This window comes from Rhinatrema bivittatum, chromosome 6 (assembly GCF_901001135.1).
Source record: "Rhinatrema bivittatum chromosome 6, aRhiBiv1.1, whole genome shotgun sequence".
NCBI classification, from domain to species: Eukaryota; Metazoa; Chordata; class Amphibia; order Gymnophiona; family Rhinatrematidae; genus Rhinatrema; species Rhinatrema bivittatum.
This window is the reverse complement of record NC_042620.1, coordinates 358345746-358371409: the sequence shown is the minus strand read 5'-3', so window position 1 is coordinate 358371409 and position 25664 is coordinate 358345746. Positions and strand designations below refer to the sequence as shown.

The following is a 25664-nucleotide window of genomic DNA, read 5'->3' as shown; positions in this document are numbered from 1 at the left end:
ATGGTACATGCATAAAGATTTTATTCGTCTGGTGATGGATACTTTTAAAGTATGAATGTAGTATGAATGTGGTGTGGTGTATATCGAGTATGGTATTCATATGGGGCAGATTTTCAAAGCCCTACACGCGTAAATCCAGGCAGGGTTACGCGCGCCGGGCCTATTTTCAAAAGACCCGGCGGTGCACACAAAGCCCTGGGACGGGTGTAAGTCCCGGAGCTTGAAAAAAGGGGCGGGACCGGAGCCTCAAGGCAGGCATAACTAGGTAAGATATATTTTTAGGGGGGTTTAGCTTAGGGCTGGGGGGAGGGAATGGAGGAAGGCAGCGCGGCTCGGCACGCGCATGCACCCCCTTGCGCGTGCCGATCCCTGATTTTATAAGGGTTGCGCACACAAATGTACGCCCGCACGTATGTTTTAAAATCTGCCCCATAGTATTGATGTTATTTGAATTATGTCATTTTGGTTAGACTCAATTTCATTTGTGGTATTAGTTTTTCTAACACATCCCAAGCAGTCAATGTATTCTCTTATCGATATTTCGGGAATTTGGCATATTTTCAGGGCTTCGATTAAATCAAGATAAACCCAAAGCCTTGGCTTTCCCGGAAGCCCTCAAAGAGAGGTGGGGGAGCTCCTTCCCATTACAATGGGCTGGTGATCATATTCGATATCTAGGTATCCGGCTTTCCATGAACCTTCGTCCTTTATATGGCCTAAATATGTCTAGTCTGATAAAATTTTCTCAGGAAAAACTGCAGGTATGGCGGGATTTACCGCTCTCATTGGAAGGCCAAATTGACTTATTCAAAATGATCATTCTCCCCAAGTGGCTTTACATCCTCCAGAACTTGTGCGCCCCTTCGTGCAGACCCGAAGAGCAGAGCTAACCTGCAAACATACAATACAGGATCCGCAAACATCTGGAAACTGCTCCATCTCCAAACCCTCACGCTCACTCGTACAGATACCAACCAGCATTCTTCAGACGGCAACGACTGCATTCGCCCAGCATTCCTCCGACTGCATTCGCCCAGCATTCCTCCGACTGCATTCGCCCAGCATTCCTCCGACTGCATTCGCCCAGCATTCCTCCGACTGCATTCGCCCAGCATTCCTCCGACTGCATTCGCCCAGCATTCCTCCGACTGCATTCGCCCAGCATTCCTCCGACTGCATTCGCCCAGCATTCCTCCGACTGCATTCGCCCAGCATTCCTCCGACTGCATTCGCCCAGCATTCCTCCGACTGCATTCGCCCAGCATTCCTCCGACTGCATTCGCCCAGCATTCCTCCGACTGCATTCGCCCAGCATTCCTCCGACTACTACGACTGCTTTTGCTCAGCAATCCGCAGAACGCAACGACAACTTCAGTCACTCAGACTTCAGCCACCTCCACCTTCTCACATTTAACATGGGAATCTTCACTATTCCCATCATCCACAACTACAACTTGAGAGCACCCAAGCCCCCCACTCCTCCCCATCATAACCGTCAGCAGAGACTTAGACCTATCCTACTGACACCGATCACCCAATTTCTTGGGCTGGCTCTCTTCTCTCTCACGCTTGTCAACGCACAATCCATCTCTAAGAAGAGTCATATACTCAATGACTTACTATCTGACGCAAAACCAGACATCTGTGCCATCACAGAAACTTGGTTAAAACCCACCGACACTGCTCTAATAAATCAGCTTCCCATCCAGGCATACGATCTTCTCTCTATACCCAGGCCCAAAAAAAGAGGAGGTGGACTCCTAGCAGCTAAAAAAACACTAGGTCTGATATTGCAGACTTCTAATATCATATCAAATATTGAATTTGCGCTCTTCAACTCGAAACACCTGACAATCGGTCTAATTTATGCCCCGCCTGGAGCACTGGAAACAGACCCTTCATCAATAATAGAACTCACAGCAAAACACCTAAACTCCGGAAAACCCGCCATCCTCCTGGGAGATTTTAACTTGCACATAGATGTACAACCTCACTCCACCAACTGTAAAACTCTTCTCGCCTCTCTCAGCAACATGGGCTTCAGATTGTGACAGAACCAACCCATAAAGCAGGTCATACGTTGGACCTCGTCTTCATAAACGAGGGAATTGCAACACACACCATCCCAACTTGCCTTCCGGTACCATGGACAGACCATTGTATCATATCTTCGGTATTAGAAATAAAAGAGCTTCCTCCGAAATCCACACAATCAATAACTATATCCGTCAGGAAACAGTGTTCTGGCGACCAACTAAGCGAACACCTGGCCAAGGAACTAGTGCACCTGGACCTCTCAGACGCCAACTCTGCAACTTCATCATGGACCAGCATCACCAAAAAGGTTGCAGACCAAATGTGCCCCATGACGTCTAAATATATCAACCCTAACAAAGACAACAGGAAACCCTGGTTCACCCAGGAGCTGAAAAAACGTAAACAAGAACTGAGATGCAAGGAACAAAATTGGAGAAAAAACCCATCTTCAACCACCCTCCTCATCTACAAAGCGTGCCTCAACTCATACACAAACGACATCAACAAAGCCAAAAGAGAATTCTACTCCAAAAAAATCCACCACCTCGTCTTTGACTCAAGGGCACTTTTCTCATATGTTTCAACTCTCACAAAACCCCCTGCACCCTCCATTCCAGATGATCAAGCTCTCAACAAAGCAAATGAACTAGCAGACTTCTTCGACAACAAAATAACAGCACTACTAGCCCCCCTCAAGGGAACAGCTACACTTCCAAACCACAAGCAACAATCATCACACGCAACCGGTCAACAATCATTGCACGCAACAAATCAACAAACCTATCACTCTATCGTCCAGCAATCTTCGCCTTCACACACGCAACAACCATCACACTCAACTACTTTACAACCCAACACAACCCCAACAGTGCTCGACAAGTTCGAGCCCACTTCCACACTAGAAATAGAGAATATCCTCAAGAAGATTAAACCATCCTCTCACCCATCAGACCATATTCCATCAAACACCCTGAGTCTGATCACCAACACCATAGCCAAACCTGTCACAGACATCATCAACTGCTCGCTCTCCCAAGGCCATATACCTAACCAACTCAAGTTAGCCATGCTCAAACCGCTCCTTAAAAAACCCAACCTTCCCACCTCAGACCCAGCTAACTTCAGACCCATAGCAAACCTCCCTATGATAGCCAAAACTATGGAGAAAGTTGTTAACAAACAACTCACAGAATTTCTTGAAGAAAACAACATCCTCACCCCAAACCAATTTGGTTTTCGTAAGACTAGGAATACCAAATCGTTATTAGCCACCCTATCAGACACTATTATCTTTAATCTAGAAAAAGGCCAACCTAGCCTCCTCGCTCTCCTCGATCTCTCATCAGCGTTTGACACAGTAAACCACCAGTGCCTCCTGCAACGACTTACGGCCATAGGCATTACAGGAACAGCATTCAACTGGTTCAAATCATTTTTGGAAAACAGATCATACAAGGTCAAGATAAATAACAAAGAGTCTCACGCCATCGAATCCAAAAGGGGAGTACCGCAAGGATCATCCCTCTCCCCGACTCTCTTCAATATATATCTTCTCCCGCTCTGTCAATTACTCACCAACCTCAAGCTAACTCACTTTCTATATGCGGATGACATACAAATCCTCATCCCTATAGAAGACTCACTACACAAAGCTATGTCACACTGGAATAATTGTCTGTCAACTATCAACAATCTTCTCTCCAGCCTCAACCTAGTCCTAAACACAAACAAAACTGAAATTCTCATTATAGCACCGGAAAACTATGTCCCACCCACACCTCTTAATGCTAGCCAAAGCCAAGATACCTTTTCGCAACAAATAAAAGACCTGGGAGTCATCCTAGACAGTGGATTCAGCCTCAACAAATTCGTTAATAACACTACAAAAGAATGTTCTTTAAACTACAAACCTTAAAGAAACTAAAACCACTCCTCTTATACAGAGACTTCCGCATGGTACTACAGGCCATCATACTCCCAAAACTGGACTACTGCAACTCCCTCCTTCTAGGCCTACCAGCATGCACCACAAAACCACTTCAGATGGTCCTTAATGCCTCAGCAAGAATCCTCTCAAATGCCAAAAAAAAGAGATCATATTACCCCAATCCTTCTTCATCTTCACTGGCTCCCGATTAAATTCAGGATCCAATTCAAATCCTTAATGATGATACATAAAGCTTTGCACAACATCGCACCGCTCAAGTTAACATTCCAAATTCAACTACACACATCTACAAAACCCACCAGAAGCGCTTATCAAAACAGACTAACCACCCAACCGGCTAAATCCTCGCTGAGGAAACGCGCTCTATCCACAGCGGGCCCTTCACTCTGGAACTCGCTTCCTCCTGACCTTCGCCTTGAACCATGCCACGCTACATTCAAAAAGAAACTTAAGACTTGGTTATTCAAACAAGCATTCCCATAGAACCAAGAGCAGGAAGAAAATCAGTCACATATTTTCCGATCACCCCAGCATATTTCACATAACCTTGTTATTTAACCATGTTTTTTTTTCTCATTAACCCTCATGTTATTTTACCAACCGCTATTGTATTTTATTTATTGTCATTTTTTATTGCCATTTTTCATTGATATTTATTGTTTATTTATTAATTGTTATTGCATTTATTTTCATTTATTAATTGTTATTTATTAATTGTTAGCATTGTTATATATATATATTTTATTCTGTTTCTTGGATTAACTATGTTCATTGTAAACCGCTAACTTGAAGCGATAGTTACTGTTCATTGTAAACCGGGGTGATATGTATATTATACAGGAACCTCCGGTATATAAATCCTTAAATAAATAAATAAATAAATAAATAAAATGTAAGGATCTCTTATGTTTGGATAAAGCAATATGCTCATTTATCTGGAAGGGTAAAATCTAAAATTCCTTTGCTGTGGTTGAAAGAAAAATGGGGTCTTGGAGGTTTAGGAGTTTCTAATTTAGCAACTTACAATTTGGCGAGTAATCTCCATATTGTACGAGAGTGGATTTTCCGCAATTCCTTTTTTGTGAATCTTGCGGTGGAGAAGGCATTGGCAGCTCCTTTAGATCTCCAGTATGTCTTGCAGGCCCCTTCAAAGAGACTCCCCACATTCTTCTCGCAAAGATGTTTTACTATCACCTATTCGACGGGCTTGGACCCAGTTAACCAGGCTGATGGGGATCCCGAAGGTTTGCTCTTATTTAATTACAATTCAGGGTAACCTGGAGTTTGTTCCTGGCTCTCAGTCCGTGGGATTCCATGCTTGGGTGTCTAAGGGAATCACTCAATTGGGTCACATTTTAGATGAGGAAGGCAAAATATTTACCTTTCAAGGGTTGAAGACACTATATGGGTTGCGGAATACTCACTGTTTTACTTACCTACAATTACAACATTATGTTAAATCTATAGCTACAGAATCTATGCAACCAGCTGTTTTTCATTCTTTGGATGCCTTATTTTGTTTTGAAAAACCACAACATGTGTCTTTGTCCATCTGCCATAGGGCTTTAAAAAAAGCTTAAAACAATAGACACCTATACTATCTTAGCGGAACGGTGGAACAGTGATCGAGTCTTTATGCTTTCCCCCTTCAATCCTTCAATCTTGTTTTAAACATGTTTCGGATGTTTCCACAAATATGTATTATCGGGAAATGTAGTACAAATTCCTTCGGAGAGCAAATGTATCCAGACAGCTGGCATTCCAATCCAAGTTGTCCCCTACGCCCAACTTGTGAAAAATGTCTCAAATCTGTCTACTGTCAGTTCTTTATCTCACACCTTTTGGGCATCTCTTGTCATGAAAAGTTTTTAAGGACGTTTAATGAAGTTTATTGGGGGAGCTTTTGGGAACCCAGATTCCACTATTTCCGAAGGTAGTGTTATTTGAATGCACTCCTCCATTACTGGTTCGGGGACCGGGTCCTCGTTTATTTGTCAAGAAGGTGTGCGCAGTGGGGAAAAAGTTAATACTTCTTCTCTGGAAAGGACATGAAGCGCCCTCCTACTGGCTCTGGCGCAATCACTTGCACCATATGAATGAATCAAATGGATAATATGACCTCACGGATTTCACCCCGACATCGGCATAAATTTCTGTCCATATGGGAGAGTTACCTATAAGTGCCACAGCATCGCTCCAGAAGTCTTATTTTGAATGACTGATTGTATGTTAATTCTCGATTCTGATCCTTATGACCACTAGCGCAGTATCACTTTTAATTTGTGGGAATAGGGGTAGAAGGGGGGGGGGGGGGACGGGGACCAAGGCTGTAAAGCAATGTTTGAATTGTTGCATTATTTGTTTCCACTTGGGGAAGCATAAGAAACCCTGCCCCTTGAGACTTGTTTGTTCGCTTTACTACTAATAAAAAAAATGTTTGAACTAAATCTACCAGGAGGGTGTTGGACACCAGTTTTTTAGGAATTTGCAATCAAACCACAGAGTTATCCACGGACTGTTTGCTGTTCTCAACTAAAAGTTGTTTGGTAGCCTTATGTTTAATACTACAGCACTGGGTGGAGATCTCTGGACTGTCATTAGAATCCTGGAAACTCTATTTGATCTCTATCTGCTGGGAAAAAAGAAAAGAATCAGCCCTCTCAGAAATTAAGCTGCAGACACGATTTCTCCGTTTATGGAAACCGCTTGTTCACCTCCTTAAGGTTGATTGAGACTTTTGAATTAGTTCACAGCACCAGGCTGGCCTGGAGAGCGTGCTGGTGAGAAGCATTCCAACACTTGCCACAAGTACAGTATTTATGGAGTGGATGGATGGTAGAGGGAGGGAGGGGAAGGGGTAGCTTCCGAAAGGGGAAAAAAAATAAAAGCCTGTTTGGTCATTGTTTTTATGTACAGCGCTGAGTTTACAGTTGTTATGCACACTATTTTTATGTAAACTTGTGACCTTAAGAACACAAACAGATTAAAAAAAAAACCCCAACTGGCATAATAAAATCATATTATATTCAGAAAATTATTATGGTAATCATTGGGAATTGTTTTTAACAGTAAAGCATCTTACGCTGAGCCCAGGATATTCAGATACTGGACATTCACCTATTTGTGACTTATTAGTTGTGAGGAATTAGCAACATACTATCCTGTTTGGTCAGGATAGCAATTTACACTTTGATAACCTGCAGTAGCATGAGTTGAAATAGGCTCAATTTGATTTCGTTTCCAAAATCAAAATTGGAGAAATTACTTACCTGATAATTTCATTTTCCTTAGTGTAGACAGATGGACTCAGGACCAATGGGTATCGTGCTCTCCTGATAGCAGATGGGAGAAGGAGACAGATTTCAAAGATGACGTCACTCTACATATATCCATGCAGTAAGCTTAGCTCTTTAGTATTCTCCTTGAAAAGCCATTGTTGATATAGGTTTGTTTAAATAACTTGATTAAACTTTAACTGGTACAACTGATTTCCAAACTGGAGTCCGCCAGTGAATTCAACCAATTAACGCCAACACCAGACCAACTATGGGTGTCTTGAACAAGGGGTAGGCCGTGGCTTGCCCGTATTTGCTTTATCTCGAGGTTTGTTATCCAAGGTTCTCATTTTCTGGAGCAGCCGTGGGCGGAATGCTGATTCCATCTGAATACACTAAGGAAAACAAAATTATCAGGTAAGTAATTTCTCCATTTCCTAGCGTGTAGCCAGATGGACTCCAGACCAATGGGATGTACAAAAGCTACTCCCTGCCAGGGTGGTAGGCTGCCCGTGGCCCACTTAGTACTGCCCTTGCAAGGCTGTGTCCTCCCAGACCTGAATTTCCAGGCGGTAGAACCTGGAAAAGGTGTGTATGGAGGACCGCGCCGCTGCTCGACAGACTCGGCAGTTGACAGCAGCTTGGTTTCCGCCCAGGATACTGACTGGGCCCTCGTAGAATGAGCCTTAACTTGTAGATGTAAGGGCTTTCCTGCCTCTGTGTAGGCCGCCTTCATTACTTCTTTGATCCAGCGGACTATGGTCGCCGGTGAGGCCGCTTCCCCTTGTTTCTTCCCGCTGTGAAGAACAAACAGGTGGTCCATTTTGAGCACAGGTGTGAGTCTTCAGAGTCCTTATGTTCATCTGGAAGTGGTAATGAGATGGTTTGGTTCAATTGAAACTGGGAAACCACTTTTGGTAAGGAGGAGGGGACAGTGCGCAGTTGTATGGTTCCAGACGTGAAGCTAAGTAACGGTTCCCGACAGGATAGTGCCTGTAGTTCGGAGATGCAATGAGCTGAACATATTGCCACCAAGAATGCAGTCTTCAATGTTAAGGGACGTAGTGACAGACGCGTGTTGGTCTGAAGGAAGCCCCCACTATGAAGTCTAATACTAGATTGAGATTCCATAGAGACACCGGACAATTTAGAGGTGGTTGGAGTTGTCTCCCACTTCCTGAAAGGGGTTAAACATCTGGATGGGTTGATAATTTGATACCGTCTGCTTTGACTCTGAAGCAGGCCAGCTCGGCAACTTGGATGAAGAGAGAGTTGGGTGACAACCCCTTCTTCATACTGTCTTGCAGGAACTCCAGGATCATGGGAACTTTAGCCATCCGCGGGAGAGTCCAGCGGTCCTCACACCAGGCCTCGAACACTCTCCAGATCCGTATGTAAGACAGAGATGTGGAGAATTTGCGTGCTCGGAGCAAGGTGTCAATCACTGCCTTTGAGTAACCACACTTCTTCGGGTTAGTCCTTTCGAAGGCCAGACTAAGAGATTCGAGACAGACCTTCATGGAGGATCGGGCTCTGCCAGAGAAGGTCCTTGTGTGGAGGTAGGCACAGAAGGTTCCCCACAAGTAGTCTTCGCACGTCTGCGTACCATGCAAGTCTTGGCCAGTCCGTGGCGACTAGTAGAACTAGCGCCCTGTGATGCTCTATCTTGCGGATGACCCTGCCCAGTAATGGCCATGGAGGGAAGGCATGCAGACTGTCTTCCTTTGGCCAAGTCTGGACGAGTACGTCTATTCCTAGTTCTCATCTGCGGCTGAAAAACCTGGGAACCTGAGCACTGAGACGAGTGGCCTAGAGAGCCATGGCTGGGAGACCCCAGCGATATACTATCAGTTGGAAGGTTGTGGCCAACAGCATCCATTCCTCAGGTCCAGGGTCTGCTGCGGTAGTCTGCTGAGACATTGCCTTTTCCCGCGATGTGGAAGGCTGAGATCCCTTGCAGGTTTATTTCTGTCCATGCCATGAGGGGTTCTATTTCCAGAGACACCTGCTGGCTCTTGGTTCTTCCCTGACTGTTGACATAAGCAACTTATGTGGCGTTGTCCGACATTATCCTGATTGATAATCCACGGAGTCTGTGGCTGAATTGCAGGCACACTAGTCTGATTGCTCGTGCTTCAAGGCAGATTATGCTCCAGTCTGCCTCTGTCTTGTTCCACTGTCCCTGGGTCATCAGTTCCTGACAGTGGGCTCCCCACCCTTGCAGGCTCGCATCCGTAGTGAGCAATATCCAGTTTTGTGGGGATAGGCTTACTCCTCTGCTTAGGTGGTCTTCTTGTAGCCGCCATTGGAGCTGGGTCCGAACCTCTGCTGGTAGTTGGAGGTGAATTGAGTAGTCCTAGGACAGTGGGTTCCATCGTGACAGTAGGGAGCGCTAGAGCAGTCGCATATGGGCCCTTAGCCATGTAACTGCCTCCAGGGTTGATTCCATGAGGCTGAGAACTTGATGCATTGGTCATCAATCGTCGCAACTGTGTCATCAATTTCCTTCTCCTCGTAGTGGGGAGGAAGACTTTGTTCTGTAAGGTGTCAAACCGGGCTCCCCGGTACTCTAGTGACTGAGAGGGCCGTAGATTGCTTTTGCTCGTGTTCACAATCCACCCGAGATTCTGCAGTAGGCTCTTGACTCTGCTGGTCACCTGTCGGCTCTCTTCCGGAGAGTTTGTCCAGATTAGCCACTCGTCCAGGTAAGATGTACCAGGATTCCTTCCTTTCTTAGTGCTGCCACCACAACCACAATAATTTTGATGAAGGTCCTGGGGGCGGTTGCTAGGCCAAAGGGAAGCACCCGGAACTGGTAATGGTGGCCCAGTATTGCGAAGCGCAGGAGCGCTGGTGATCTTGATGGACTGGATGTGAAGATAGGCTTTGGAAAGGTCCAGGAGGTTAGGAACTCTACCGGTTGTACTCCCATAACTAAGTGCAGATGTTCCATGTGGAAGTGTATTATCCGCTGACAATGGTTGACGTTGTTGAGATCCAGGACTCCAGAGAGTAACCTTCTCAAATGATGTATAGCACCCATCTGTCTCGATGCATCTTTGGTAAAAGAGGGAAAGTTGACTTCCTATTTCCTCTTCCCCCAATGAGAAGGGGCAGGCTCCAGCCATGCCTCTTCTCATTGAGGGGCATGGCTGGAGCCTGCTCCCGGGCCTGTTCCTCTCTTGATCTGTTGGTGCCGAAAGGACTGGGGCCTTTCGAAAGGACAGGGCGCTTGGAGCTGTGTTCCTGTAGGGCCTGAAGCGTTGAGACCTCTGCCCCTGGCTCTTCTGGGCGAGGAGCGCTGGAATCTTTAACTCCTGTCTTCTGGTAGCCGAGGCAATGGTGGTTCGCCCCACTTGCTGGCTAACTTTCCCATTTTATTACCGGATAGGAGATCCTTTTTAAAAAGGGCATTCTCGTGAGATTCACTTTTGGAGTCAAGACAGCAGGCCAATTTCGCAGCCATAACTGTCTTCTGGCTGCCACTACCGAGGGAACTCCTCAGGCTGAGGTACGCACTGGGTCTGAGCTTGCGTCCGTCAGGAAAGCTGCTACAGGTTCCATCGTCACGACAGTATAAGTTCTAGAGATATTTGTCTCTCTCGAGAAGAGTAACCAGGAACATGTCTCACCAGTGCGCAGCAGAAAGCAATATGCAGTGTCATTGCTGCTGCGTCAAAGGCCTGCTTAAGGATGGGACTTCTGTCATGAGTGTTCTGTAATGCAGGCCCTCCGTCTACGGGAATGGTTATTCGCTTTGAGACAGCGTAGACCATGGCATCCACTTTGGAAAGTGCAGGCATTCCTTGGTCGCAGGTTCCAGAGGGTATAGGGCATCCAAGGCCCGACCCCCCTTAAAGCTGGCCTCCGGGGCATCACACTTCAGGTCAACCAGTTCCTGGATGGCTTCCATCATCGGGAAGCAGCATGAGGCTTTATGAAGGATCACCAGAATGGGCTTCTTCTTTGGTTCCACCATAGGTTCCGTGCCTGGAAAACCCAGAGTCTTCAGAGTCTGGGAAACAAGAGCTGGTAATTCATCCTTGTGAGAGAAACGAAGCATAGTTCAGGTGATGCATATAGGGAAAAATAACCCATGCTATAGTTACACAATGTTAGGTTCCATATTAGGTGCTACAACCCAAGAAAGAGATCTAGGCTTCATAGTGGATAACACATTGAAATCATCGGTTCAGTGTGCTGCAGCAGTCAAAAAAGCAAACAGAATGTTGGGAATTGTTAGAAAGGGAATGGTGAATAAAACGGAAAATGTCATAATGCTTCTGTATCGCTCCATGGTGAGACCGCACCTTGAATACTGTGTACAATTCTGGTCGCCGCATCTCAAAAAAGATATAATTGCGATGGAGAAGGTACAGAGAAGGGCTACCAAAATGATAAGGGGAATGGAACAGCTCCCCTATGAGGAAAGACTAAAGAGGTTAAGACTTTTCAGCTTGGAGAAGAGACGGCTGAGGGGGGACATGATAGAGGTGTTTAAAATCATGAGAGGTCTAGAACGGGTAGATGTGAATCTGTTATTTACTCTTTCGGATAATAGAAAGACTAGAGGGCACTCCATGAAGTTAGCATGTGGCACATTTAAAACTAATCTGAGAAAGTTCTTTTTTACTCACCGCACAATTAAACTCTGGAATTTGTTGCCAGAGGATGTGGTTAGTGCAGTTAGTATAGCTGTGTTTAAAAAAGGATTGGATAAGTTCTTGGAGAAGAAGTCCATTACCTGCTATTAATTAAGTTGACTTAGAAAATAGCCACTGCTATTACTAGCAATGGTAACATGGAATAGACTTAGTTTTTTGGTACTTGCCAGGTTCTTATGGCCTGGATTGGCCACTGTTGGAAACAGGATGCTGGGCTTGATGGACCCTTGGTCTGACCCAGTATGGCATGTTCTTATGGTTCCAGGTCTGGAGGGATTTCTCCTTCTTCCAGAGAGCCGTCATCAACCTAGTGCAGTCCCTTCTGAGGTATCCGGGTCCCTGCCTGGGAGACTCTTAGTTAGGCGAGGCATGAGTAAGGCCAGGAGGATTTTGTGCTTCCGGCCGGGGTTGAACTTGTGGTACAGCCGGGACTGACTGAGCCTGTACAAAGGCTTGCAGCCATTGGAAAAGACTCTAACCAGGGTCCATGTTAATCCCAGGGAGAGTCGGAGTAGGGGCCCCTGAGGAACCCTCCTGTGGAGAAGGCCCCTCGGAGTTGCATAGGTCCGGGGAGCTAGAGAGTAGTAGCTCCAGACCCTCCTTATACCGAGACGGACCAGGCTTTGGTTCCTCCCTGGGCTTCTTTACAGAGCCGTTACAGGCAGGCCTCTAGTTCAGGCTGCGCAGCTCTTATGTGGCAGGCTGTGCAAAGAGTGCCATCTGCCCTTCTTAGACGCCGGTGCCATTGAATTTATGTCTAGGCGCACAAGTTTCACTGCGTGCGAGAATTTGTGCGTGGTCGAACTTATGCGCGCGGTGATTATTTGTGCACGGCGGTAGTTATGCATACGGGAATATTTGTGCGGGCCTATGCAGGGAGTGCGCTCCGGTGTGCGTGTGGCTAACTTGTGGTTATGCGCATGGCCCAGTTAGGCGCACGGCTCCGTTGTGCACAAGGCCCTGAGTTGTGCGCACTGCTGCGCGCGCAGGTATGCACGCAACTCTATGGGATGTGTACAAGTTATGCGCATCGGCCGCCGGAATGTCCTGCGCGTACCGCCTAAGGGAAGGGAGATGGTGCCAACAACCCCCGTGTGCAAGATGGTGCTCCCTCCCCCCTCCCCCCGGAGGGGCTCCACGTGTGTGTACCCTTGCGCCGGATCGGGGCCTAGCCTAACCAAGGCTGCTCAACCTGATCGGTGCTCCCTTTCAACTCGCTGGACGCAGAGTCGGTACGGCAATCCGAGTTCTGGAGACCGGAGACCTGAATGTGAAGTTTCCTTCTTATCTGGTCTCGTCGCTTACCGCTTGCACATCGGATGGTCTCCAGCTGCGGGGGGAGAGGGTTTTACGTTCACCGCCACGCTCGGACAGGCACCCACTGCCTTTAAGCCACTCTGGGGGCTAAGTCCAAGCCGGGACCAAGGCATATCTGAGGGATATTTGAGATCACCACAGGAATTCTCGACTGGGGAAGGGACCCTTAGGTTTCACCGCAGGAGAGTGGGCTCGATCTTAAGGTAAATTTTCTTCTTTGTTTTAAATTGTTACACTATTCTAGTATGTGAAACAGTGTCCACATCTGCTGGGAGACGGAAAATACTGAAGAGCTAAGCTTACTGCACGGGTATATGTAGAGTGACGTCAGCTTTGAAATCTGACTCCGTCTCCCATCTGCTATCAGGAGAGCACAATACCCATTGGTCCTGAGTCCATCTGGCTACACGCTAGGAAATTAGAGTATTTATTATAGAGAAAATGAAAAGATTGTCATGGCCTTTCAAATCTATGTGTTACCTCACTCCATACGTTTCTTCACAAGGAACTTACACCCTTTTTAGTCTCATTAATTAAGGTAGAATAAATTAATAAATACTTGAAGCTTCTCTATACTGCAAGAGATTCGGTAGATTCTAGCATTTCTGCCATTGGCGATCCAAGTGGCAAAAAAAAAAACAAAACGCTGTGAAACTTTTAGATCAGAGGTAAACCAGCTTGTTCATTGTATTGCCCCCTTTCAGCCCTTCACATCAGGTATGTCTCAGACAATATCATGCACTTTATTTCTTTATGGATAATAGCAGCCTTCAGCAGCTTCCAGACTCATTTGAGGAGATCTCCTTCAGGAGCCTTTCCATCCCTGAAATCTGACATATGGGGTAAACAACAAACCTTGGACATAAGAAAAGCAGCTCCTCCTTCCCAAACAGCCAGATAACAGAGGAGTCCTCTCCTTAAAATGATAATTCTCCATCCTCCAAAGATCCGGGGGACAATCCTGCCTTAGACTCCTACTCCACTGAGCTCCAACCTTGGGAAGATGGGACACACTGATAGAACCAAAACTTCCCTCGTCAGTCTAGGGTGCTGCATAGAGATTCAAAGATGGTGGCTACTCCTGCCTGCTTCCCCTGTTCCATGGCTTTCCTGCATACAAGGGAGCCAGAAATTTGCTTTGACAACTCCCCTAATGAAGACAGTCTCCGTCACAAGCAGGACAAAAGCAACTAGCCACACTGAATAGATACTGGATCCCACACCTCCCGGAACGTTGGCCTTTTTGGACATCTCCCATGCAACTGTGGGCCTACCCTGGATCGGCCCCACTACTGCTGGCAAAGGAACAGCAGCAACTATATGGATTGGAAGGCTAGCTGAAGCCCCCAGAGCTGGCCAGTGACTGAAGAAACAAAATTGGCATCTGGCACTCTGGAGGAACAGCTATCCCCTGAACCAGCAGATGATGGAAAGCAGCCTGCATGGCATGTCAGTAGGCCCACTTAAACCCCATCCCCCAAACTGTCAGGTATGGCTGCCTTTCCTACTTGCTTACAATTCCCCCCCCCCCCCCCCCCCCCCCCCAACTTTAATAGTGCTGCTCCCCAGAACAAAAGAGAATAGGAGAATAGAGCTAGTGGAAGGAGGAAAGTCACCTGGAAAGGAGAGACGCTGGATAGGAGACAACTTCTGACTCGCAGCAGCTTCCTTCTAGGCACAGGAACCTAGGAGCCACCTACCAGGATCCTGTACATCAAGGACCACTTACAGAACCCTGAGACCTAGTCTACCACTAGAACAGTTGCAAGAACTTTTACCCTGCCAACAAAGACAGAATTTCTTCTACCAGGAAGAGGGCCTAAAGACCAAATACCTGGCAGCTAAGGGATTCTGTTGCCCCACACTAGCACATTCCACAGTATACATCATTCCTTCTAGCTGGGATGATGTCACTGAAACCTTTGTAGACTTCTGTCTCCACCTGCTGATAAGGTGGTATAAACATGTGTCTGGACTGGTCTTCCAGAAAGAATAAGGAAATATTCTTTAGTTTATTATTAATATGAAACTCCATAGTGAAGCAATAGCAGAACATTAACATTTATTTATGAGGACACAATTCTTTTCACAGAATTAACAATCAAATACAAGTTATTGTGAAAACTATTCTGCACTTTATATATATCAAAATCCAAAAGCACCCTTAAGTAATCATTCCATACCTTTTATCTCTGCATTTCTCAATCTAATTACACAACATTTCATCTCCTTGGTAAAACATCACAAATAGTATTACACTTATATGGGAATTTTGACTGAAATTCCGTGTTTAGAAAGAACTAATTGCAAAATGTACTGAATATCCCTTGTGCTGAGTTATTCAAAAACAGCAGGCTCATTTCATTGCAGCTTCTGTTAAGTGTGTCCCATAATTCCATCTTTACTACAATAGTATAAACGCACATATCTTTTCTATGCATTATTTATTTCCAATGCATAAAGCTTACCTTTACAGCCTGAACACTGAATAAAGAAGTTGATGAGATCAAGAAGTGCTACATCTCTGTCATGTTTGTATGCCTCTATCCAGTCATCCACCACAGACTAAAAAAAGGCACAATAAAGCTGTTTAGAGCAGGTCTGTTTTATATCAGACAATCTGCTTTACTACAATCTAATGAGCGTGGCTTCATTGATTAATAAAATTTTGATTTTTCTCGTACTGTGAAAAAGTAAACAGTTGAATAGACATCTGTCAGTTGCACATTATATTAACTGGCATTTAAAAAAATCTTTCAAGTATTAAAGAATTGGAAGACTTTATTGAGCAAGTTACTAAATATGTATTTTATATGAACATATGAAAATAAATTTAATCCATGTATGTTACTATTTGAGTCAGATAATTTAAACATTACCTTATTTACATTCTAGTATGTCTTAACATTAGCAACTTTTAATATCAATATTTATTAACAGCATTTAATCCAATGAAAGACTTACAGTTTTTCACTTCAACTTTAACACACTAATTTCCCATCAATAGCAGGGCTGAATTAGCCATGCTGTCTGGGAGCGCCTTGCGACCGGTCATTAGGCGGAGTTTTCTGAGTTAGTACAGAGTTTTGAAACTCTGTACGGCTGCGCGGTGAGCTTCCCGCGCGATTGCCTTGTTACCTCAGTCTCTTTTTTTTTCCGCGAGCAAGTCTTCACGCGAGGTTTTTCTCCTCCTCGTCTCTGAAGAGATATTTTCTCAAATTTTTAATCTTCATGCTCCTAAGCCATCCGGATTTAAATACTGCCAATGTGGTAAGATTATGTCCATTACAGATGCACATAATTACTAGAGATGTGAATCGTGTGATCGATCGTCTTAACGATCGATTTTGGCTGGGGGGGGGGGGGAGGGAATCGGATCGTCGCGGTTTTGTTTTGTTTTTTTTTTAATCGTGTAAATCATAAATCGGGGGAGGGCGGGAAAACCGGCACACTAAAACAACCCTAAAACCCACCCCGACCCTTTAAAATAAATCCCCACCCTCCCGAACCCCCTCAAAATGTCTTAAATTACCTGGGGTCCAGTGGGGGGGTCCCGGTGTGATCTTCCACTCTCGGGTCATGGCTGCGTTAATAGAAATGGCGCCGGCGCTACCTTTGCCCTGTCCCCAGACGTCACGAGCGCAGGAGATCGCTCCCGGACCCCAGCTGGACCCCCAGGGACTTTTGGCCAGCTTGGGGGGGCCTCCTGACCCCCACAAGACTTGCCAAAAGTTCAGCGGGGGTCCGGGAGTGACCTCCTGCACTCGAATCGTATTGCCGTATTGCAAAATGGCACCGGCCATATGGCCGGCGCCATTTTCCCGCCCTCCCCCCTTCCCCCGATTTTTGACGATAAATCGGGGGAATTCCTATTATATATAGCCTCTAACGATTTTTGACGATTTAAAATGTATCGGACGATATTTTAAATCGTCAAAAAACGATTCACATCCCTAATAATTACTGCTATATATGCCTGGGACTGGAACATGACCAAGTCTCCTGCCGGGACTGTGGCCATATGTCCCCCCGAGCACAAAGAAAACGCGCGGAGAAAATCACGCAGTTAAAGATATCTACACAGTCTTCGCCGAGACCGAAGAAAACACAGTCTAAAAGGTCTGCTTCGTTAGAGGGTACCTTGGCCAGGTCGGTCAATCCACCAGGGCCAGTGAAGGGAGTTGAGGCCCCAACTCCTCTTTCACAGAAATCCCCTCTTGAGCCGCGTGGGTTTCAGTTCTCTGAACCTGCTCATCGACACTGAGGAAGACGGCTCATAAAAAAAATCAAATCGGCCGAAGCAGGACGGTGGATCGGAGCAGAGATGCGCACACGGGGCATCAGCGCATAGCCGAGTGCACAACTCATTGGCGCACAAGTCTGTGCCGGAGGCCTCGGCACACAATTACGCGCACAAGACTTCGGCGCACAGCTCAGACGACACATCGGCGCATAGCGGCGCACATATTACAGGAGCGCGTGATGAGGCACACTGACGCGCATGACGCATCGGCGCACAAAGGTGCATCTAAGTGCGCAGCACCGACTTCACACGATGTATCGAAGCACCATGTCTCAAAACATGTGAAATTATCGATTCCACCTCGAATTCCGACACCCTTGACACCAGTCTCGACGCAGGCTACACTACTAAGTCAGGAACATCTTAAGAAGTCACAAAAAACTAAACATACAATATCTACAACACCTGGTGTGACAGATTCTCACCAACAGGTGGAACTGGTCTCTGTCCATGACACTGCCACATCTAGCGAGGGTTCGGATTCTGATGGATCTTCTTTTAGCAGACCACAATCCCCTCTGCTTCTCCATAACTCAGGCCTACCTCCTCAAGAAGAGCTCATATCAGCAATACCTTCAGGAATGGGGCCAATTCCAGAGCCTGAACAACCTCTAGCATCTAAAGCGATGTTACAGATTTCGCAGGCGTTAAATACTTTCTTCCAAGAACTGAACATGGCACACCCTCAGCCTTCGCCACTTGCATCGTTAACTCCACTCCTTCCGTCTCAGCCGTCGGCACCATCTCCAATTCCAGGCCGACCAGACACTCCAGACTCACCATGGACATCGTCACCTGGTTCATCTACAGGGTTCCCATCTGACCCTCCAGAAGGACTTCCGGAACCTTATTCCCCTCCCGAAAACTTGTCCTACGCAAAGTTCATCAAGAAAGTGGGCTCTATTTTGAACATCGAAACGGGAAAGATCCCTGATCCTAGATCAGAGGTGTTAGGGATTCTAAAAATATTCGAAATGCCTCCAGAACCAACAGCTTTACCACCACATACAGTGCTGGATACAGTTCTTCACAAAATGTGGGACAAACCATTTACCACTGCGGCCGCATCAAGGAAAACGGACTTAAAGTACCGTATGCTGAATTCCACAATTTACGATTCCACACAGCTGTCAAATAATTCAATAGTAGTGGAATCTGCACTCTCAAAGGCAAAACTGTCAAAACTCCATTCCAATTCACCAACAGGAAAAGACCATAAGTCTATAGACGACTTCCGCCGTAAGGTTTTCCACTCCTCCATGTTGGCAACAAAAATTCAACATCATCAGTTTTATATAATCCAGTATTTATTTGAATGTCTTCAGAGATTACCTGCCTTATGTTTAACCTCTGAAAATACACTGCCACAACCTTTTACAGACATGGAAGAAGGGCTTCGCCATCTACTTCGGTCTGTCTATGTGTCCTTTGAGTCTTCCACAAGATCCTCGGCTACGGCTATAGCGGCCAGACGGATGGCGTGGTTGAGAGCAAGTGCAATTAGAGAGGATGATCATGATAAAGGTAGTGAACATACCGTGCCTGGGTGATAATCTTTTTGGTAAGAAGTTGGGGGAAACCATTACTCTTCTTAAAGAACAGAGTACCGCTGTACTTTCACTCACATCTCCAATGGAACCCCATACCTCATCCAGGAAATTTTACCCTTCCTTCAGGAAAAAAACCCTACTCAAGGGTTTAAGCCATATAATATCTATCCATCACAGAATTATTCCCACCAAGGATACCAACCTCAGGCCCATCAGTCCCGTGGATGACCTCATCAACAAAGGCCACAAAAGCAAACACCAGCACCTCCTCAAAAGCAGACTTCATCTTTTTGAGCTACCCTGAGCCACCTCCACCACCTTACATAGGAGGTCGCCTTCAACTGTTTTATGCTAATTGGAAGGCGATTACTTCGGATTGCTTGGGTGCTGAACATCATAAAGGAGGGCTACCAAATAAATTTTGTAACACTCCCGGATCTCCCACACATTCCCCTTCCCCGGAATACATCAACCCATTCACTGTACCTTCAAGAACAGTTACAGAATCTACAAAGCCAAAAAGCCATTCAAAGAATTACAAGGATACAGGAAAATCAGGATTCTACTCCCATTATTTTCTCATTCCAAAAAAGTCCGGAGGTCTTCGACCAATCTTAGACTTACGAAATCTCAAACACATTCAGAAAGAAAAATTCAAGATAATGTGTCTCAAGACTATTCTTTCCCTACTACAAGCCAACGACTGGCTGTGTTCCATAGACTTGAAGGATGTGTACTCCCATATCCCCATGCACCCTTCTTCCTGGCAATACCTTTGTTTTCAGGCTCAGACCAATCACTATCAGTACAAGGTTCTACCCTTTGGCCTGTCTTCAGAACCGAGAGTGTTCACAAAGTGTTTAGCGGTGGTGGTGGCTCACCTCAGACAACTGTCAATCCAGATTTTTCCCTATCTGGACGACTGGCTTTTAGTAGCCTCGGATCAGGCTACTCTACGAACTCACACGTTCCAAACAATCAACTGTCTGCAGACCTTGGGCTTCATAATCAATTACGAAAAGTCCAACCTGCAACCGACCCAAACGCTACAGTTCATTGGAGGGCTCATCAATACAACACAGAGAGCATACCTCCCCACAGGACAGGATTCAAACTCTATCCTCACTGGCTCGACGTCCATGCAACCGATCACATACATCGGCACGTCAAGTCCTTCAGCTACTGGGTCATATGGCGGCGGCTATCCATGTAGTTCCCTACACGAGACTACATATGCGCCGCCTACAGTGGGGACTAAAGAATCAATGGTCTCAATACTTTCAGCCCCTCTCAACCAAGATACAACTCACCACCCAAATGCGCATCGACATTTGTTGGTGGAAGAATACCAACAACTTGACCTCGGGAGCCCCCTTCCGGTTACCTCCCCATCAACTCACCCTCATGACGGATGCATCCAGAAGGGGCTGGGGAGCTCATTTGAACGAACTAAAGACTCAAAGTCTCTGGTCTACACAGGAGAGCACATACCAGATCAAACTTCTGGAACTTCGAGCCATTTGGAAGGCACTTCAGACCTTCTCCCCTCAAGTTCGGGGAAAGCATCTCATGGTATACACAGACAACCAAGTTGCCATGTTCTACATAAACAAGGAAGGAGGGTCAGGTTCATGGATCCTTTATCGAGAAACACTTCGAATACTGACGTGGGCAACAGCAAATGAAGTTTCAATGCAAGCCACTTACCTTCCAGGCTTAGACAACGTCACAGTGGATCGCCTCAGCAGGATTTTTCACCCACACGAATGGACTTTAAATCGGGAAGTGGCAAACAGAATCTTCCAATGCTGGGGCAACCCGAAGATAGATCTCTTTGCCACAGAGCACAACTGTCAAACAAAAATATTTTGCTCCATTTACCCGAGCAAACTGCGTCATGCTCCAGATGCGTTCCTCATTCCGTGGACAGAAGGCTTACTATACGCCTACCCTTCCATTCCGCTAATATCAAAGACAATTCAAAAATGTATCAGAGACATAGCGGATATGATCCTCATAGCTACGGCATGGCCAAGACAGCCCTGGTATCCGTATCTCATGCGACCATCCATTCGTCCACCAATTCCACTGGAAAACCATCCATGTCTCTTGACTCAGGAAGCGGGATCCCTCCTTCATCCACTGCATCAATCCCTCCACCTGACAGCTTGAGATTGAAAGGCAATTACTAAACCATCTGGGTCTGCCAGCTCCACTTGAAGATATTCTCACTGCATCCAGAAAACCTTCAACTAGACGTAACTATGCAGGAAAGTGGCATAGTTACACAGAATGGTGCGAACAGAGAAAGCTAAATCCTCTCTTATCAACAGCCACACAACTCCTGGAGTATCTTCATACACTCTACCTTCCTGGTCTAGCACTGGCTTCAGTTCGTGTGCATCTTAGCGCTATTGCAGCTTTCCACCACTCTCACAATGGACTTCCCATTTCCAACCATCCGTTGATCTCCAGATTCATGAGGGGTATGCTACGTCTAAGGCCAACAGTGTCAAAACCACTTATACCATGGAATCTCAATATAGTCCTCGAACAACTAATGATGCCTCCTTTCTAGCCATTAGATTCATGCCACATCAAATACCTATCCTGGAAAATGGTCTTTCTAGTGGCCGTCACATCAGCACGGAGAGTAAGTGAACTACAAGCTTTGGTTCACTATTCTCCTTATTTAGAATTTTACTATGATAAGGTCACTCTTCGGCCTCATCCTACCTTTCTTTCTAAAGTAGTGTCGGCTTTCCACATAAACCAGTCAATTACATTGCCAATCTTTAAACCTAAACCTCATCATAATGACTGAGACAAGCTTCTGAACTCTTTAGACTGTAAAAGAGCATTAGCTTACTACAAACACACAACTCAATCTCAAGGAAGACCATCTCAATTATTCCTCTCCTTTAACCCTAATAATCCAAACCAGCCTGTCTCCAAAAGAACCATTACTAGTTGGTTATCCCAATGCATTGAATTCTGCTACAATAAACGTTCTCTGGTTTTGAGTAACAAACCGAAAGCACACCAGATACACGCAACAGCAGCATCTGTTGCACATTTAAAAAGGGTTCCGCTGCTGGACATCTGCAAAGCGGCAACCTGGACTTCTCTTCATACCTTCACATCTCACTACTGTATCGGACAGTAAGCAACTTTCAATACAGCTCTAGATTTGGCAGTTTTATCAAACCTTCATGATGAGTAAGACTGTCTACCTTTCTTCAAGGATAATGTCCTCACTTTAAAAAACGTATTATATGGACACAACCCGGGAGCTTGGGACTCCCAGACAGCATGGCTAATTCAGCCCTTCTATCGACGGGAAAAAGCAAGTTTGCTTACCGTAAACAATGTTTCCGTAGATAGCAGGATGAATTAGCCATGCGATCCCATCCCACCTCCCTAGACAGACTACAGATTTACCAAAGACGTTTTCCACGTACATCTCGCTTGGCTACAAGAGACTGAGGTAACAAGGCAATCACGCGGTAAGCTCACCCCGCAGCCGTACAGAGTTTCAAAACTCTGTACTAACTGAGAAAACTCCGCCTACTGACCGGTCGCGAGGCACTCCCAGACAGCATGGCTAATTCATCCTATCTACGGAAACACCGTTTACGGTAAGCAAACTTGCTTTTATGTTTACAGAAAAGCTACATCAGAAAACATTTACCAAAATATTTCTATTAAAATTATACTGCATCTATAACCTGACATCCTGGAAGACATTTTCACAACTAAGGCAGCAGTGCAGTAAATTTAAAAGAAACACACCCCTGAACATTGATTATCCACAAGTCAACACAAATCTTTAACATTATATGTCCGTTCATACTTTAATAGTTGCATATGAATTATTTGTTGACCTGATAACTTCAGATAGCTAGCAAAATGAAAAATGGAGAACCAGAAGAGACATTCATGACCAAACTAAAAATTAAGACGAGTTAAAGACTAAATTGACACCAATCCAACATCCCAAGTTATAATAGGTGAGTGCTGAAAGTTCATTTCTGTCAGTGTGTCACAAATTCAAAGCATTTCAAGTTCACAGAAATGCAGACAAACCCAAAAACAAATCAAATTGGGGAAAGAAAGGGGAACAGCCAGTGTTCAAAACTTGTGAAAATGAAATGGTATTGTATATTGTGACATTATTAAATAAGAAATTGGCTAGCCCAGCAAAACAATGACAGCGCACTAATGCTAATTTTTTTTTTTTTTTAGCTCCAAAAAGATATTTGGAATTTTCCCCAATCTAGTTCAAACTTTTCTGTTCTCTAGTTAAGATTTTCTAACACACCGCCCTTACTTCCCTAGCCAGCTTTGCAAAAACATCAGCAGGCAGCTTTGGATAGAGTATGCCTTGCTGATCTTCACTCTGGGGTGAAGAGGGTAAAATGAAGTGAAGCTGGACCACAATTTTCTCAGTTAAAATTGAAAATTGAACCTGTCCTAAAATTTAAAATAATTAAAGAAGGGTTTGTCTTCTCAACATAAAGTAGAGCACAGGCTTTCACTGCTAACTGGGATACCCAAGCTCTTCAAATGGATTAAACTGACCCAGCCAGCCTGTGTGAAGCCAGAAAGCAGTGTGGGAGTCAGCTGCTCACCTATCCTCCCAGATGACATAAAAGTGCTCGGAAACATCCATCCAAGGAAGGTAAACACAAAAAACAAAACAAAAAACAAGCATTATTTTAACTTCAGATCTGGAACCAAAATAAATCATTTAAGTGAACAGTGCATTTTTGGATTTATACTCCAAAGAGCAGCAGCTATTATTGCACCATTAGCAAAGCTTAAAATATCCTGTGGAAAAGCTCCTGCACCTATTTAATGCTTTATATGAATTGTATTGTAGAGTACTGTCAGGAAAAACGGAGTAAATGTTTTCATTACTGTTTAATAGTTACTGTAAAATAAAATTATTCTCTCTTGAGAATTAACAGTGATAAAATGTTCTTCTATGAAAAATGTAACAATCTGACCTTCAATTGATTTCAATTTAATACTCTGGTAAAAGCAATATTATTCTATCAGACTTAAAACCAAGCTAGCTGGAAGATTCATTATCAGCACAGCATATGGCAATCCTAATTTAATTCTTAGACCAGACTGCTTTGCAATGGCTGCTAATGTTGTGAAGGGTGCCCCAATTCGCTACTTAATGACACCTACTGCTTTGTTAAAGGCACATTTTTACCATATTTCTGAGGGAAAAGCAGTCCATGCCTCTATGTCGAAAGACTAAAACAGCTGGCAACATAGAAGAGGATCTGAGAGCAAATTGCTGAAAAAAATTTGCCCAAATGAATATAGGTTTTTAGATAACCACTGCAGCAGTTTATAGGTTGATGGTGGAAGTTGTATGTTTTTTCTTGTTTTCTCTTTTTATGGCTGATTAATTGTACCTACCTAGTATTTGTAAATAGATCAGGTAATAATTAAAAATAAAATAAAATAAAAAGCTGCAAATGAAGCTTCCAGGCAGCTCAGGTTTGGAGTCTACCACTTCCCCTCCCCACCCATCAAACTGTAGGGGTACAAGACTGTGGTAGATTCTGATGGATGGAAGAATTCATGTCTGAATAATTATATAAACTGAGTCACAAATTCTGAAGTACAACCCATGGTACTTCCCACTTTACAACCAGTTGTTCCCCACTTCCAAAAAAAAAAAAAAAAAATCTTATGAAGCTATATCAAATTGCTCTATACTTGAAAGAATGTAGCTGGAATCATTGCTATATTATGCTCAAACTGATCAGATTCCTTCTATTTCACAAAATCATTTTAAATAACTTATTTTTGTAAAAGCAAGTTTTCTTGCTGTAAACGGTGTTTTCCATAGATAGCAGGATGAATAAGCCATGCTGCATGGGTGACATCATCAGGTGGTACTAGGCGGAGTTTTCTCTCAAAGCTTGTACAGCTTTTAGCTCTAATGGGCATGCGCAGCTCTTCCCAATCGAATCAGCTTCCAGCAACCTCCTCAGCTCATATCCAAGCGCATAGATGTCGATGTACATAGATGACATGCTGTCCAAGAGGGAGGGCGGGAACACATAGCTAATCTGTCCTATCTATGGAAAACATCATTTACGGTAAACAAGCTTGCTTTTTCCATCGATAAGCAGTATGAATTAGCCATGCTTCTTAGGGAGTGCCAAGCTGAGGGTTGCCAATATCAAGATTAAATATTCTCTTTTTTTTTTTTTTTTTTACAACTTGACTGACTCCTCTGTGGACAGCAAACTACTTGACTGAGAAATGTTTGACCTACTGCACTATCCTCACTAGCAAGTCCATCCAAGTAGTAGTTGGAAATGAAGGTGTGCCCGGATGACCATGTAGTTGCTTTACAAGTGTCTTCAATGGGTACATTGCACAAATAAGCAACTGATGATGATGTAGCCCACACTCAATGAACCTATTTTTAGATGAAACAGAGTTGAGGACCTAAAGATATGACAATGCTGTATGCAAGATGTGATACAGTATGAAAGTCCTTTTTGCAACTGAAGCACCCAGCCTATTAGATCATAGTAT

At 44.8% G+C, this 25664-nt stretch overlaps 1 protein-coding gene across 1 annotated transcript in view; it reads right to left on the bottom strand.

The window, feature by feature from the left end:
* The window catches only part of STAG2 (stromal antigen 2), a 1172735-nt gene that overhangs the window by 801246 nt on the left and 345825 nt on the right, over nucleotides 1-25664 (bottom strand). Inside the window, 1 exon segment of the mRNA XM_029607875.1 lies at nucleotides 15710-15806. Within this exon segment, the coding sequence (XP_029463735.1) occupies nucleotides 15710-15806 (97 nt within the window).